Here is a 17,617-nt window from a genome sequence, read left to right as displayed (position 1 = left end):
CAGAACATTTCAGTTCTCCACACTTTCTACAGGAGTTGTATCTCAGTATCAGCCTGACCAGGACAGCACTGACACTTCTTCCCCTCCTTACCAAAGCTGCTTTTTTAGCTGGAGGCTCCTCTTCTTCAGTGCTCGTTTAAATCAGCACAGTGCTAGAGCTGTTACATACCACATTCTATTTGAGCAACAGAAAGTCATTCCTGTTCCCCTACACAACATCCACCCACAGTCTGATTTCATTGAACACGAAGCCATCGTGACCTTTTTGTATCCAGTGCTCCCACGTTAACCTCACAAGTTGTACCTGGTGCCAGCAGGGTTACTGCCTCACTGCCAGATACAATCAGATCAATTCTGAGTTTGAGGAGTGCAAAGCTGTCTGGGAAAGCCATTGAAAGTATCAGGATTGTGAAACATGGCTGCAGCTCTTCACCAAAGGCAGGAAGGTAGGAATGCACTCATGATGGTGGCACATGGTGAGCAGTGAGACATGAGAACATGTGAAGAAATTGTGTCACTGTGTCCATCTACAGAAGGGACTCACGTCTGCGGGTGCAGAGACAGCTTTGGGAGCAGCCCTGCTCCATTCCACAGTCTTTTCCTCTTCTCTTCCAGGTGCTTTAAAACAAGGAAAAAGAAAATCACTTGGTCAACAGCAAGCATAGAAAGAAACCTGAGTGCCAGCGTTTCCTCCATGTGCTTATTTCCTCACATTCAATAACAAGGAACACGAGAGAGGCGACATCTCGCAGTCCATACAGTATCCAAGCTCTTCCCTCCTTCACATGCTGTCTCTTCACGAAGCCTCTCTCACCTGCCCAATGAATAACTCACCCCCCTGACCTTTCTGACAGAGGTTGGCCCCCATGTTAAGGACTCAATCCTGGCTTTACAAACACATTTACATATTAAAACAAGCAACACGCCAAAGATGAAGATAACCTTGGCGTCAACACACAGAACATGCCACACCAAAACCATGGCAGAAAGAAAGTACAGGAGAAACTGAATTACAAAACCTCACAGCGAATGAATTTTCCAGAATGAAGCAGGCAGACACCACGGATTCAATGGAAAAACACATGGATGGACATCCTGGCACTTCCTGCCTTTGCATTTGGTAAGAAACAGCCCAGGCAATTCTAAGCAAACTCCATTTGCTTGACAGGGGAAGCACTTCAGCAGAGCAGACAGTGAAACACCTCGTTACCTGCTGGCTTTGCGATCTGCTGCATCCGCAGGGCTTTCTCCTGCTTGATTTCTTCCAAGATTTTAATATGCATTTCTTCCAATCGCTTGATTTTACGCGGTGGCTCTTCCAGTTTCTCGTTACCAGGCTCAGGTGGAGGGAAAATTCTCTTCTTCTTGCGCTTATCCTTAGATCTCTTCTCAGTAAGAACCTCTTCTACTTTTTGCTTCTCTTCTTCCAGTCGTCTCTTCTTCCAGATCTCCCCTGCTGGCTTGGCACCCTTCTCTGTCATCATCAAGAAAGGAGAAGCATAAGGATTACAAGAAATTCCAACGAGAGCTCAAGTTTCCAGATTTGTCATAATATTACAGAATATACGTGTTCCCAACAACAACGCTCCTGAGAAAGAATAAGCAGAAAGCCTAGAGAATCTGTGCAGCAAACACCGATGACCATTTACCTCTCCTTGGTGCTCTGTCAACCTCGATCTTCTTCCCCAGCCTTTCTACGAGGCTGCGCTTCAGCGGAAGGCCACTGACATCAGCTACAGAGAGAAAACAACAACATTCCTAAGATAATTCCTTTGGAGAAAGATTTTTACAAGTCAACCACAAACTTTGGTTTCTCCAATTGTATGTTCTCAAATTCACCTTTCAGCTGCTACACTTGTGTGCCACTTGGAGTCATCACAGACCCACGACACACTTTCCTCCCTCCTGCTTCAGCAGTGCCCTCCCATTTACGTGGAGGCAGCCAAACAGCAGCTCACAAGCAGCCCTTACCTACAGAGGATTTCCGTTTTCCAGGTTTATCAGCAGTATTCGGTTGAATCACAGGCACCTCCCCTAAAACAAAGAAAAACAAAGTGCTTATTTGACAGAAACTAACAGAATTACTGTCTTGTGAGCCCATTTCCCACCCAAAACAAATACAACCATAAGACACCACTTTGACAGCCCTGACACAAAATAATATTGCAACTGTAATGCACTCAGGGTAAGTCCCAATTGTAATTTCTCCATTCCACTTAGGAGCCACCAAATGGAAGCAAAGGTACTCATCATTACCCTGCTTTGCAGGCAGCATCACAGTGCTGACCAGTGTCCGCACATTCTCCTTCTTAGGCACACGAACAATCTGAGATTTGAGCCGATGAGCAGGAGCTCCTGAAGGTCCTTCTGATCCAAGTGTTTTTATTCCAGCATTCAAACTGTCATCTGGGAACACAGAGCAGTAAATGAGACTGAGGGACAGAGGCACACGCTGAGGACCACAGCTCTGCAAACTGCCTCCTGCTCAGAAGCATGCAGAACAAACCCTGTCAGCTCTCCCCACAGCTAAGAGCACCATGGACCTGATGTCTGTCTGCTGCCCTCCTTTCATCCTTCTGGATATTAAAAGTAGGCTTTATCCCTTACTTTATCCCATCCATATGACATTAGATTCCTCTATCAGCAAATGTGGCTTTCACCACTGGTTGGAAAGATGCACATACAGGCACTTAAACTCCATGCTGTGGCCTCGTCTTGCTCTAATGATGTAAACAAAGGAGTTTACCTTCCTAATCTGAAAGGCACATGAAGTTACAAGGTAGGAACAAGATCATGGAAATAGCTGATTCCATTCAGCAACCCTATGTTCTGTTGTGTTTGTACAATGAATTGCTTTGGAGTTAATTGGCAAGTGCTTCTGATTAATCCTGGAATACCTTGTTTTGTATCAGCATCAGATTTTGTAGTGGAAATGATCCGCAATCCATGATGGTTTTCTTCAGCTGGTTGCTGGACAGGTGTTTTTGTTTCTTCTCCCTCCTTAGAAAGCTGGTCTGTACAAGCAAAGAAAAAATCAGTCTCTTCAGTTATGCGGTAGGAATTCAATCAGATTATCCACTGCACAAAGATGGCAGGCAAGGCTGAAAACCCACACAGATAAATGCTGAGTCTCCACTTGCCCATCCTAATGGCTTCTCTGTGAACAAAGAAATCCCCCCCTACACAACATTCATCTCCCTGACACCCAGAAAAAGCTTAATTGCAGGAACACAACCAGCAAGGCAAAGGCCACAGGAGCAGAGAGAAGCTGAGCATGCAAGATAAAACTGAGGTATCAGAAGCACACAAAGTTCAGCTCTGAAACTATCTATCAGCTCACAAGTAAACGTTACCTGGCGTTCTTTATGACACTATACCCACCTGTGAGTAATAGAGTTAATCTTTCGTACCTAAAAAAGACAATCTCACTTTGGCTTGGTGGAAAGAAAACCCCATTGAGGTAACGTCCCTTGGTGTGATGGAAGGCACAGTTGGATTTCTGGCAGCCTCCTGGCTGGTTCTCCCAGTAGCAGGAAATCATGCTGCGTTTTTTCTGAAGACAGAAAGGAAGAAGAGCTGATGGTAACGTGGACCTAAGATCTGCAAAGGGAGACTGAGCTCCAGATGGTGCCAGTGAGCAGACTGCCACAAAGCAGCACTCAAACACCACTCTGAAGAGTGCGCAGGCTGGGAGCACCAGGCTCACTGAGCTTTCCTAGCATTCTGTGGGTGAGGACACCAGTTTAGAAGGGGTTAAACTAACACACCTTGCAGAATGCTTGTCTGATTGATGTGGTTCTTTAGTATCTGTTGATAGAACACTGTTGGTATCAACTACAAGAATATTCTGCTATGATATACCAATGCCATTGAGCTCTCTTCCCTCTGCTTCCTCCCCTATTCTTAACCGTAGGAACCATCATCATTTCAAAGCAAATGAACCTAATCTGCAAAAGCACATTCAGCCCACCTAAAGAAATGAGAAGTGGGTTTGGTGATAAACTCTGAGGAGCCAACACTCACACTGATCTCCATGTGCCTGAACCTGCAGACATTCCTGAAGCAGCGGCCCTCCTTCCACAGCGTGCAGATGGTTTCATTGCCCAAAGCGGCTTCACAGTGCCTGAAGGGACAGTTGTCTCCCTGTAACCCAATGGAAACCAAGAGAGGAAAATGAAATAGTACAGCCTGAGAACTGGCCATGCTTTGAGCTCATTTTTAGCGAGTTGCTCTATTGTACAATGCAATTAGTTATGAAGTTTGCTGAAGACCAGTAATACTTCTACTTATTCTACCCATTCCTCTTAACTTCAGAACTGAAAGAAAGAAAAAATGAAGGAAAAAACCCAAGCAGACCTTTTTACAAGTGGAATAGAAGTAGAAATAGCAATCATTTCCTTTAATCGACATGCTGGACGAGCGTACAGAAGCAGTTCTGGTCTCGGGGATCTCTGTGCAGCTCTTCCTGTGCTTCTCAAAGAGCTGGCTCGTGCTTCCTTGGACTGAAAGTCTTCTACTGTCTTGATCAGTGAAATCTTCTTTTGAAAAGGAACCCTAAGCAAAACACCAAAAAGCAGAAAAGAATGAGGAATGCCCACCCGTCTTCCCAGCTTTGTTCTCTTCATTCAATCAGTCTCTCAGGAGCAGTTGTTTCAAAACATTGCCCTCCTCAACACTGGTCAAACTCTAGTAACATCACCCTGACTCAGCACGGAGTCCCTGGGCTGCACGGCTGCAAGCCCTCCAATGGAGCCCCTCCTTCAACACCACGAGTGACAGCAGTGAGTAACCCCAACACATTTGTCTGACCGCTGCAGGTCTTCAAGCTCAACCACCTGGACAACCTCAGCAAATACAGTGATCTTCAAAGCTTTGCAGTTCACTTCTCCTATAGGCCGAACCAACACTGAATCCGTGAATTAATTAATTATAACAGGTTAGGAAGAATTTTCCTCCTCACTTTGCCTATGTCAAATTCTGTAAGTTGGAATTTCTGGTCTTCAAGGATTCTTCACCTTTGAAGAATCCACAAAAACCATCCTCCGTCTTTATTACCTGTACAGCAAAAGCATGACAGTGCGTATCAATACACAAATCCACACACATGTGCCTGTATACTGTAACTCAGCACTGCATGGAGCTGCAGCACGATCTGCTCAGCCACAACAAGGGTTTGGGTTGGTTCATTTTTTTTTTTTCTTTTCTGATGTAAAAATCAAATATTTTGATATTTAAATTTGTTTTGTTGCTTTTTTTTTTTTTAAGGTACCAAATGCAGTAAAACCTGCAACCAGGCCAGACAGAAGATCAAATTCAAGTGATTCAGAACTCTTTCATTAAAGTGCTGCACATTTCTGAGCTAAGCATTTCCGATAGTCAATAAAGGTTGGAACCTTTTACTCACACAGACACTAGTGAATTTTCGAGGAATTTTTTTTTTTTTTTTTTTTCCAGGGAATTTCCCCAAATCTAAACTAAAGAGAGGAGAAGTCGGGCTCTCAAGTTAGTTGCTGGATTGACTGCATGACAAAGGGAACAAAAACAGCACTTAAGGACAAAGTTTCCTACCCTCCTCCAGTACTGATAGAAATGCTGCCTTTTACCTTTAGTACCTTCACATCAGATTCCTCTCTGCCAGATTCCTATGCTTCTAACAACCTCGGTGCTGCTCAGCACAGAAGCCGGGCACCAACTGTCACTGGACTCCGCACCATGGAACACGCACACAGCTCAGCACTTCTGTTTCCTCACAATTGGAAGGGTTCTGGAATCGGGAGCATGAAGCGGACTAGAAATACCTCACATCCCTCTGCTCCTTACGAGCCCATCCATTTTAAAACAAGATAAGCCCAGACACATCTGTTAGCACAGCAGCCCAAATGCTAACCAGAACACACAGTGTGTAACGCTGAAAGTTCCAGTTTAATGCCGCACCACAATCCCTATATAGTTGTACAGGTGACCACCCCTATCAGATACCCATGACCTCCATGACTCCACTGCTGGTGCATGCAGGCACCACCTGCCCAATACCCAACATCTCCCCCCTCTTTATTATCTGCAGCCCCTGTAAAGGTTCCCCTGCATACTCCCTGTTACCCCAAAGGTGATTTGCACATTTAAGGCTATTCCGCAAATGAATCAATCATTAAACATATGCGAAAAACAATGAAACTGTCATAATAACATACCAAAGAGATGCAGCTGCAGTGACTACAAACCTGAAAGCACACAACAGCAATCTGCCTAAAAATTGTGAAATGCTGTATGGCAACACTTAGTCAACTTGTAGAGAACAGTGCATTCAAGTTCAAGATAACAGCACAGTACACAATGGAGTTACAACTTCTCCAAGTTCAATGTAACACTATTGTACAGAATCTTCGTGGCATTCCAGTTCTGTCCAGTGTGCATTATAATGTCACACTCCATAACCAAATAAGAAGACAAAAACATATTGACTGTGCAGAATCGTTCTGAATGTCCACCACTGGGGGACTATCCAGGAACAAGGTCTCCCCCGCTCACGAACTATCAGTCCGGCATGAAGGCTGGATTCCCAGTTCGGACCTTCAGGCACATTGGGAGCAACGCTGTCTCATGTGCCGTTACCAGCAGCCGCTGCCCAGTGCTGACGTCAAATCACTGGCTGCACTGGAGACATTAACCAAGGAGTTGTTGACCAAAACTGGTGCTGAGATGTTCAGATCCTCACGGTGCACAGGATGGCTCGTCATTTGGTGCCGGCTTAACCCAACGTGCCGGCAGCCAGCAGGGCCCACTTGGGGTCCCGACACAGACGTGTTTCCTGCCCTTGACAAGGAGTGGCATAGGGTCTGGGAGCCATGGCCCTCCGTCGGGTCTGATCAGGACCTGACCTATTGGTGTCCATTTGGTCAGCTGATGGTCTCCCTTCCAATTCTCTCAGTTAACTTTCTAAGAGCACCAAAGGTGGGTAGCAGCTTCTGCGCCTCTTCGTCCCCTGCCAAAGCTCACAGAACTCCATGCTGGCTTTCTCTAATGCTGACCGACTCACACAGTGAGAAGCTCCGTCAGCCAGACCTCTCCGCATTATCCACATAATAAGCAGATTGAGGTCCTCATCACACACTCTGTGTCATTTCTTGTCAGCATGTCCTGTCCCATCCCTGGCTCTCCAGCAGGACTGTAATGCTGGGGTGAGCAACACTGGGCACTGTCAGTGTGTTTTTCTTGCAAGCATCTTCCAGGGAAATACGTGCAGGCGTTCCCCACTCTTGGCTGTATCTCTGCAGTGCTGGGTCCTGTGTGAGCAGAGCTCTCTGCCCCAGAAGCCAAGTCACTGCTGTGCAGAGCTCAGCCTCGGGGTGAATGTGCTCCTGAGTTTGTCCCAGTGCAAGGACAACCTTCTCATTGCCCTTTAGGAGCACCTCTGGTGCTGATGGGTGCTCTGCTCTCAGCAACCACTGGATACACGGCTCCAGGCGCGTGTGTGCTTTGTCGCCTTGAGCTGTTTGCTCTGATCGCATCTCACCCTGGGGAGCTGGGATTTCCCTTTGGTCTCGGTGTCACTTCGAGACCAGTAGCAACACTAGGGGTCAGAGGAGAGCTGCTGAATGTGTGAGCAAAGCTGCTAATTGAGAAGGAGATCGCACGCGGGTGACTGCGAAACCCGAATTAATGAGCTTACCTTCACCCTCCTGACTAATGCAGACCTCATGCAGCCCTGGGCCTGCCCTTCTCCAGCCTCCTGCCTTGTTTTGCCTACTCATAGGAAAAGATTTAGCATAGCTCAGAGCCCCAGGCGGCGCTTGGAATGCCAGCAGGAAAGAGCTGCTGGTGTCCACAAAGCTGAGTACTGCAGCAGTGGGGCTGCTGGACCTCAGTGTTCTGAACACTCTGATGTGGAAGTGATTGGCAGATGCTGTGGCCGGAGGGATGAGGTGCCTGCAGGGCGTCCCTTGGAAGAAGGTTTGGTGAGGATGGATCCTCTGAGCCAGCATCGGGGACAGGGTGCTGGGTGCAAATGCCAGTGCTGCCCCCTGTCATCCTTTTGGTTTTAAAAGGAGTACAGCTCCGTTTCCAAACGTTGCCAACCATGGGCTGGCTGGCAGCTTGAAGGAACTGCCATGAAATTGGTCTAATGAAGCGTTCCTGGCAGAGCTTCAGGATGGAGAAAGTGCAGTTTGTCCTCAACTGAGCTGAGGTCCAATGAGCTGAGTTTCGTGGCTCAGAGCAGAGGCCGTGAGCATCATGTCTCACAGTCTGTGTCACCTGGGCAAAGCCGTTAGGCAGGGGCTGCTAGTGGGGAGATGCCAAGGTTTTCCATGAAGATGATTGCTCAGATATGCCTGAGTTCAGATGGAGGGGCCCATTGCCCTACCAGGAAGTGGAAGATGCTTGGGGGTGAGGCAGCTCGTGCTTTCCCATGCCTGTAGGACCTTACAGTGCTGTGCCTTTCCACATACCTACCCCACCTTCTTTCTTTCGCATGCAAGGGGCATCATTAATCCAGTGGGTGGCAGCAGAATTCCAGGACAGCCCCACTGCAGTGCGTCTCTGTGGCAGAAGGACACACCAAGCCTGTGCTCTGCCTGGATGCCACTGATGAACTGCTTTTCACTGCCTAAAAAGGTATAGGTTGGACAGAACAGGTGTGGGGGCTGTTGGCTTTTTATGTGCTATTCTCATAGATCTCCCCAGGCTGGCGTGGGGAATTGGGGTGCATGGCAGGGATGGCTCCTTCTGGGCTGCTCCCCTGTCCCTGCCTTCTGATTTCCAGGTGCTGGAGCAGGCTGGCTCCATTGCCCTGGAGTGGAGCTGTGGGTGGTGGGAGGCAGCACTTGGGAAGGAGTCGGTGCCTCCACGCCACGGATGAACTCCCCAGCCCAACTCTCTCAGTCACGTTCTTCTTCCTACAGACCGGAGCTGTAAGATGTGGAACTTGGTGACAGGTCAGGAAATTGCTTCCCTCAAGGGTCACCCAAATAATGTTGTTTCCATCAAGTACTGCAGCCACACGGGGTTGGTGTTCACCGTGTCCACGTCGTACATCAAAGTGTGGGATATCCGGGACTCAGCGCGCTGCATCCGCACCCTGACGTATGTAGTGGGAAGAGTGGCTGTGGGGGACTGTGGGCAGCTCTGGCTTTGCAGAAGATGGTGTGAGGAACTCCTGGGGTCCCACAGGCTGGAAACAGAGCCCAGCTGTTTTAGGATCAGTGCCTACAGCTGTAGGAAACAGGGAGGCTTAGGGAGATCTTGGAATGGAATCTGTGGGGACCCTCTGCATCAAAGGCTCTAAGGAAAGGACCTGGAAGTGGTTTTCAGCCCTTCCTGGGGGTGGCCAAGAGCTTCAGCAAGAAGGGATGGGGATTTTCTTTTTTGCTTCAACTAATATGCCACAGGAAGACGACCACATTAACCCAGCTGTATTTGTTGTTGTTGTTTATCTACAGCATGAAGCATTTCACTTGGAAAGTCTCTGCTGCCACTCATCGTACAACAGACTTAAAGCACAGCACTTGGCACCTAGCAGTGCTGTGAAGGGTTGGAAAGGCAGCGCATCATTGTGCTGAGGGCCAAGAGACGGTTCAGACAACAGAAGCATTTGTTCACATTTCTGACATGAAGGCTGTCGCCTCCCGATCCGGCGACAAATCAAGGCTGCTGTGTGAAAGTACCGTGCCTCCGCACATGGGATCAGACGGGACTCACACACAGCGTGTAACACCGAATGTACCAGCTTAATGCCACGCCACAAACCTACCCAATGCCCAACAGGGGGGACCAGTCAATGCTGCTCATCAGCCATCAACCCCGGATGCTGGAGAAGGCAGACCATGTTGTGGTGCCAGAGCATTACACCATGGCTGAGATGGGGACACCCACCGAACTGAAGACCCGCTGTGGATCCTACAGCCGGCTGCTGCAGCACTGAGGACCACAGGGCAGCTGGAGTGGGATGCGATGGGACATGGGGAGCTGTGGCTGTCTCCGCTCCCCGCTGCAGGATGGGAAGAGTGGGATGCTCTGGGATTTGTATGGAATAAAGTTGAGATGTTTTGTAGAGGAGCAGGTTGGGATGTGGGGTGTGGGCAGCTCAGCCTCAGTGCATGGTTGGTTATGGAAGCTGGGTGTCTGCCCTCAGAATGTGGCTGTGGCAGCACTGTGGGTTATGGGGGGAAGCACAGCTCAGCCCAATACTGGATGAACTTTCCAGTCACGTCTTCATGCCAAAGCGTTGCAGATAGCACAGGGAGTGCAAAGGGGAGGAGGAGAGCAGCAGTGTGAAATGGAGCAATGGGCAAAGAGTGTGGGGTGGGGGGAGGAGGGATGAGGAGAGGTCCCCTCATCCACCCCAACCCTGAGCACGGCACAGAGCAGAATGCAGGCAGGCTGAGCACAGAACAGCCCAACACTTTATTTCACAAGAAGCAGCACAGGAAAAGCATAACAGCATAGGAAGCAGAGGGAGATGTGAGAGGTAGAGGGGATGGGGCTGTGTTCATCACCGACCCCAAATGCTTGTGTGGCCAGTTGGCCCCTTGCAGGCTGAAGCACAGCACTCAGACGGTTTGGTTACTTCCTATGTGAAGAAGAAGAGATGGTGTCCCATAGGGCCACGTTCACATCCCAACCCTCAGCTCCCTGCAGAGTCCCGGCCCAGCCCTGGTGCAGCACCACAAGGAGCACAAGGAGCACAGGGACCCCTTCCAACCCCCAGCCCCACACCGCAGCTGTGCTCGAGTTGCTGGTTCCACCTTCCTGGCCTGTAAGGTAAGAAGAGCCATTGTCTCAGCCCAGTTTGTAGGAGGGAGGCAAGGTTCTTTGATATACGTATACCTGGTGCGGGATTAAGAAACAACGGTTCAAACATTGGTCCGACCAGTTTATTACAAGACTTTATCAGGGAGATGGGGAAGGGGAGGACGGACGCTATTATGGTGTAGGGTGATGGGGAAGGGAATGCAGTAAAAATATGAAATAGAAGCAAGGAGTCTCTGTAGGAAGCAAGAGGGAGATATTCACCACCATGGATCCATCGAGGTTTGTAGTTCAGTCATTGGTTTTCAGTCGTGGTGGGTCGTCAGGCGTTGTTCTGTTAATGGTGACCACGATGACAATTTCCAATGGTAGCACCAACTTATTTATATGTCCAAAGTGGTCAAGTCAGCTCTCTTTGGAGTGACAGCTCGAATCCAAAGTAGTTGAGTCAGCACTCCTTGGAATGGAAGCTTCTGGCTCTGGGATCTTAGCAGAAATTCCTTTGTTCCCATCTTCTGAGCCTTGCCAGCAGATAAGAGGGAGCAGGGATACCCATCCGCATCCTGTTTTTCACAGGGCACGATGGCTTCATTACCCAGATTTCCCACACCAAGCTGGAGCTATTTAGTCCCGGGCCAGATCTTCCGCTCATAAACAGTCCTGAGCACTCTTCTGGAGGCAAACAGCTCTGAAGGAAGGTGCTTTCAAATATTCAAATACCCAAAAAGTGATATTGATTGTCACACGGTAGCACCCATTACTTGCCACTTCAATAAATCTTTGAGAGTCTTCTCACAAGAAACACCTCAGGAAGCAAGCTTGGAGCCAGAAAATAAGGAAGGACTCTCACAGCCATGACCCCCAGCCCTGTTCTTGCTGTGGGGCATGGAGCAGCTTTGAGCACCAGGAAGGGGAACCCTGGGAGAAATCGGGGACCTCAATGCTGCCCTGGCACTGGGCAGAGGTGGGGGACAGCGCTGCCCTTATCACTCACTGGGCGCCGTGTTGTAGCCTTTCTCCTTCTTCCCTGCAGACAGAGAGATGCATCAGCACAGGTTCACATCATAGCCAGGCTGAGGGCTCCTGAGGGAGCCTCAAATCCCCCCACCGCCCCCACTGTCCTCCTACACCCCTCCACTTTTACCTGCATGACGTCTGTAGATGATGAATCCAACGCCAGCCATGATGGCAATGGCCACAACGGCGACAACCACCCCCACCACGTTGGGCACCACGCTGGACTGTGACTGCTCTGGGGGAAGGCAGGGCTGTCAGCAGGGGAAGGGGCAGCCCAGAGCCCCCCAGCCCCACATCCCCTCACTCACCTCATGAGTAGAGGCTGGGCTGGGGCAGGCTGGCGTGCTCCACGCAGCACTGGTACTTGTCCCCGTGCGGGGCACGTACCTCCGACCGGAGCTGTTGTAGTGCACGAAGATTTCGCCATCCACGTACCCCACTTCAAAGAACCAGGGCTGCTCGGGGCCGGATTCCGTCATCCCTATTTCAAAGTACCGCATGGAGTGGAGCTCTGCGGGGTCGGAGCGCGGCGACCCCCCCTTTTTTATTAATTAGCAAGCTACTGCCTATAGAATAACAACACTACTTATATTAATAACATAACCATTATAACTCAATCAAGACCTCGATTGACAATCCTCTAGAAGTGAAAAAAGAGACAAGTCAAACACAGCATAACAACATTACTGTTAAACCTACTAAAAAGAACAAACTCGTTTGCTCTGCAACCTAAGTTTCTGCAACCTGGAAATAAATCCATGAGGGTCCCATTGTGTTCACATGTCACTAGTTAGGAAAAGTCTTCAACTTTCATATACTCTGATATATTGATTTTTAATGGCCACTAACTATTGTGCAACAAATGCTTTTAGGATGCTCATAACCATGCCTTTGAGCTAATAATTGATAATTGAACTTTATGAAGTTGCATGTCAGATAGAACCAGTTTTAGAGGACAAATGTGCTGGAGTATCACTAGGGGCATTATTACTTATTGACCCTTGAGAAACAGCAAACCGTGTTGATGGTGGCTGCGACAGGCGGTGCCAGCAGGGCCTTCCCTGCTTCAAAGTGCACCTTTCCTCTCTCACCCATCACAGATTCTCTCCTGCATTCAGGGTCTGAAGGATTTCTTCCAGTTGTACACCATATCTGCATGGCCAGTGCGTGATACAGAGCCCAGGTGGAACAGCTGCCTGGAAAACAGAATAAACTATCAAATTTAGTTCTATTAGTATGCACTTTTGTCTCAAGTGATGCATGGTCATATTTTTAAAATCCCAATTAGTTGGGTGTAAGAGACGTATCCATTCTGCGATACAGGGTCATCCCTTTGCCTGGGATTCCTTTCCAGGTTTTGTCTTTGCAAATTAAGAAAAGCTAATTAATAGGCTAATAACATCATGAGTGAGCAGTACTAACATACTAAAAGAGCTATTCCCATAGATTACAGCACTGATTACATCAAATCCTTTCTTTAACACACATTTGATCTATGGATAATGCCTAAAATTCTAATTCTTGAGACTGCATTGGTAACACTGAAAATCACACACTATGTCAAACCATTACTAATATTATTTATAACACCGCAAGTTACAAAGCAATTCCACTAGGAAAGAAACACACAAACACAGTTACTATAAAGGCTGGATGCTATTTTCTGCCTTGAGATGAGACCAACAACGTATTCTGGTGGTGTTAGTAACAACCGCACAAGATCAAAAGTGTCTAGTGTCATATGAGTATCCTCAGTGAAAATCCATTGAATGATTTGCTAAGAAGCTTCAGATTGCATCCCATAGTCAGTCACAGTCTTACCAGCCTGCTGTAACAATTTCCAATGATGCACTTCCCACCGAGCTGCTCCCTGCTGATCGTCTATCAGCGGGCAAGCGAGCTGAAACACAGCTTGACACGGTCCCTCCAATATCATGTCTCTAATGACTCCAGACCAACGCAAAGGTGGAGGATCGCTACATGTGGGGGGGAATCGCATAGACAGGGGCTGTAAAGACATCGGTGAAACGCTCGAAGAGACTGATGCCTCCTTCGTACGCAGTTCTAAGTCCTGCAGCTCCTCAGTTAATGTTTTATTATGTTCCTCCAACGCTTTCTCATTCCCACCATTATCCGAGTCGCTTTCACTCTCAGGAGCTTCTTGCTGCTCTGCACACCCCTCAGCCCCCCCCCACCGCACCTTCCTCACCAGCCAAAACCGGATCTGCCAGAGACGTTGAAGAGGTCGAGGACGGGGGATTATTCGGGGCTTCTGCGGCAGCCCTGACTTGTGAGGCTGATGAGCAAACAGAGTACGAACCTCCTGGTAACAGGGAGTCAAGTTCTGACCTTGACTGAGCACTAGGTCCGGATAGAGCTTGTACCACAGCAGCAGCAATCTCCCACTCGGCTTGCATATTCTTCAGTGTATTTATTTTGTATTCCTTATTTTTGGAGATAACAAAGTCCCACATATGGTCGACTATTTCTCGCCATTCGGCTACAGTGAACATCAGTGCCACCTCCTGAAGATGTCCATTCATATGAGCCCATTTTACCAGCTCGGATATGCATTTAGGAGATACCTGCTCCCCTCTCTTAGAGAGAATACATTTGAGCAGTTCCTCCACAGCTTCCCACAACATCGTGGCTTGCAGAGAATGGGATGGTACCCCGATGAGAGGTGAGTGCCAACCCCCCCCCCAGTTCTTTATTGCCCCCGCACCGCGCTGTTAGAGAGGGGAGGTTCTTTGTTCCTTCTCTCCCTGGGTTTGTTCCCGCTGTCACCGAGTGAGCTCTAGAGAGAACTCCGTGACACAAACTCATTGCAAAGTCTAAGCTAGAAGAAGCGTCACCTCAGTGTATCCCAGAAAAAGAACAGCGTTGAGATTTTAATTGGTTTTGGATTTTTGTTTTATTGAGGGTGGGTTGTTTTTTGTTGTTTTTTTAGGGTTTTTTGGGGGTTTTTTTGTCTTTTTTTTTGGGGGGGGGTAGGGGGGTGCGAGGGGAAGGGAGAGGGAGGGGACAGTTGTTTGGTTGTTTTTCATATACAATAAAGCTATGCAGTTCCGCTGTCAGTCGCCTCAGAGAGTTCCCGAAGGAGCTCAACCACATTCTGCTCAACATCGAGTTGTTCCATTGAGTGGAACAATGGTAGTCTTGCAGATGGAGCAATGCAGGAATTCTGACAGGATCTCCAGGTGTATCCAGTTCATCATCTGAAAGCTCCGCAACCAAATTGGAAGGGACCAGTCCTCTTGTGCCATCTGTCAGCTCTCCCTGAAACCAGCCATTCTCACCCACATCTCCAAAGACATTACGCATTGTCCGGCAGTCAGAGGAAGCTCGTTTTCTGGGTCCTCATTAGGACCCTCAACAGGAATGTAGCTGTGTCGAGCTAAGAATCTTCAAACTGCTGGTGATACCTGTCCTGGAGAATGCAGGATGAAGGACAAAAGCTCTGCTCTCACATTCAGGGCCGTCCTCTGACAGAAGGCAGCACTCAGGACTGTTCCCAAGGATCTCTTTCATGGCTTTGAGTTCAAGCTCCAGGTCTTCCAGATGACCTTGAAGACTTCTGGCCTCTTCAATGGCAGAATGGAACGGACTGGAGCTATTACGGAGACTCTTGTTTGACTGGGTCAGAGTCTGTCTCGTTGCCTTCCCCAGCTCCATCTGCTGCTTCTGCTGCTCTCTTTTCCCTCTTGCGCGCTCTGTGAGAATGAGTTTCAGAAAGCACTACTCACTGACAGGAAATAAGGGGAAACTTGAAAGACTTTGCAACCTGAGTCTTGGCAGTGTACTGCCAGCGGCTGATTTGGCCGTCCAGGATCCTGGCACCACAAATGCTTCATTGCCAAATGCAGCAATAAGGCGTTCTGGGGAAAGGCCAACTCACAGGTAGTTTTTGAGCACCCATATCACAGTACCAACGGCCAGCACCAGCGCAGGCAGCAGCATCGCTGAGACCGTCACCGGAATGCGGCGCTTCCACACAGATCTGTGAGCAGCAGCCTCTGTGCTTTTGCCTGTGTTCATCCCTGGAAGAAATGAGACAATGTCCCACGTTACCTTCAGCTGCGCTACAGATAATCTCTCAGTGTGCTTCATGGACCCAAGAGGTCATTTTGTCAGTGGGTGCCTCCGTCTCTGGTGCCGAAGCACCGGAGGACAAGAAGGATTGCTTCCACCTCTCGTTGGGTACGAAGAGGCTGCACAGGCACTACCCGTGTCCTCCTCTGGGCCGAGAGCTGGGGCTGTACTCTGGGGTCTGGGCTTGGTCTGTGGGGAGAGCTACAGAGCAGAATCCCTCACGCTTTTCCCGGCATGCGTGTCCTGAGCTCTCCTGTAGGACGCCCCCCAGGCTGAAGGTCAGGCTTCAGCCAGCACAGGGCACAGCCAGAGCCAGCCCAGGGGAGAAACACTCCTGCTTCTTTTACATGTGCTCTATGCTCACACGCTCAGGTCTGGCTGCTGACCTGGTGTGCAAGAGCTGGCAGCAAGAGCCTGCAGGCACGCAGTGACTCTGGTTTGTGACACCGTATGATCATGGGACAGAAATTACCTGGCATGCTGGTTGGTGCTGCCTGCATTCCTCTGTCCGGGATGGGCTGTGTGGGATATCCACCTTCCTGGAGTGCATCCGGGACTGGCAGTGTGGGATATCCACCTTCCTGGAGTGCATCCCGCTCACTTTGTTGGTCCGTTCCTTTAGAAAGAAAGCAGGGCAGTAGGATTGGGATGTCACGTGCCCTCATCAAAAACTGAGCTTCTCCAATCCCGAGCTCAGGTAAAGTCCAGCCCCCCCCCCCAGTACACTGTGAGCCCCTCTGTTACCCAAGGGCATTTGGGCCCTCCCAGCTATTGGACAATGCTGACTCCCTCACACCTCTTGAGGAATCAGCTCCTGTGCAAGGCCCTCACATTCTGTGCTGTCACCAGCCCGTCACAGCCAGGTAGCTGCAGGCTGAAATCCAAGCTCTAACACACAGTCCAAGCCTTCAGAATTAGCATCTCCACCTCATTTCCAGCATTAGCAAAGGCAGCCAACCCTGCTCAGGATGCTCCTCCTGCCTTGAACTTGCTCAGCTGCACGGAGGGCTTTGGATGAACAGAAGCACAGCGCTTGCCACTTGCTGCCATCTGGGTGCCAACGACTGCACAAAGCAGCTCTGACAAGTAATGGTTGTGCTGGGGGAGCAGCTGCCTCTGGGTCTTGGCTGGATGCAGACCATCTGGCAGCAGACCAGCTCTGGTGCTTGACAGCACCTGCAAGGTGATACATGGAACACGGCTGCAGCACGGCTCTGACCCATCCCTTCCTGCTGTGCAGGCTACAGCCTGCCCACACCTGCATATCACACCTCAGCTTCCCAGGTCCCACAGTGAACAGACTGAAGTATACCCACCACGCTCTGCCTTCTCCATTTCCTTCAGCAGTCACTTCAGGAGACGGGATGAGCCCTGAGAGTATTTTCCTCGTTTGTATTCATCCTCTTCTCTTTCCGGACCTTAACAGAATGTATGAAGTTAAATATCACGTGCATGAAGTTTTGAAGATCAGCGGCGAGTCAGCCAAGTCAGTGAAGACAGAGTACTCACTGCTGGGATTCCAGCTGGGCTCCAGCACAGGAGGAAACCGATGACCGGGCAGGGCCCACACTGGGGGCACTTCTGCAACCAAAGACCCATGAAAAGTTTCAGTCACACACTACAGCATCAACTGAGTAGCAGAGCGTACAGGGGACTGTGCCATGAAATGGCACTGAAACGGGCAGCAAAAGCTCTCTAAAGAATTTCAAAGCTATGACGTACCTGCGCGATCCGACAGAGTTTCAGTTCCAGATCTCAGAGA

The 17,617-nt window shown here is 49.3% G+C and overlaps 1 protein-coding gene across 1 annotated transcript in view; it reads right to left on the bottom strand.

The window, feature by feature from the left end:
• Positions 1 to 16,481: 16,481 nt before the first annotated feature.
• Positions 16,482 to 17,617, bottom strand: part of LOC146750984 (uncharacterized) — a 6,932-nt gene continuing 5,796 nt past the window's right edge. Inside the window, exons 3-6 of the mRNA XM_085535874.1 lie at positions 17,578 to 17,617; positions 17,365 to 17,436; positions 17,172 to 17,273; positions 16,482 to 17,031 (exon numbers count right to left, since the gene is read on the bottom strand). The exon at positions 17,578 to 17,617 is cut by the window's right edge and continues 29 nt beyond it. Of these exons, the coding sequence (XP_085392000.1) occupies positions 17,203 to 17,273; positions 17,365 to 17,436; positions 17,578 to 17,617 (183 nt within the window). The 3' untranslated portion in view covers positions 16,482 to 17,031; positions 17,172 to 17,202. The remainder of the gene's footprint in view (positions 17,032 to 17,171; positions 17,274 to 17,364; positions 17,437 to 17,577) is intronic.

Source organism: Coturnix japonica, unplaced genomic scaffold (genome assembly GCF_054131305.1).
Source record: "Coturnix japonica strain WE unplaced genomic scaffold, WE-NBRP24 Scf205, whole genome shotgun sequence".
Classification (NCBI taxonomy): domain Eukaryota; kingdom Metazoa; phylum Chordata; class Aves; order Galliformes; family Phasianidae; genus Coturnix; species Coturnix japonica.
The sequence above is the reverse complement of the archived record's forward strand: the minus strand, read 5'-3'. Positions and strand labels throughout refer to the sequence as shown.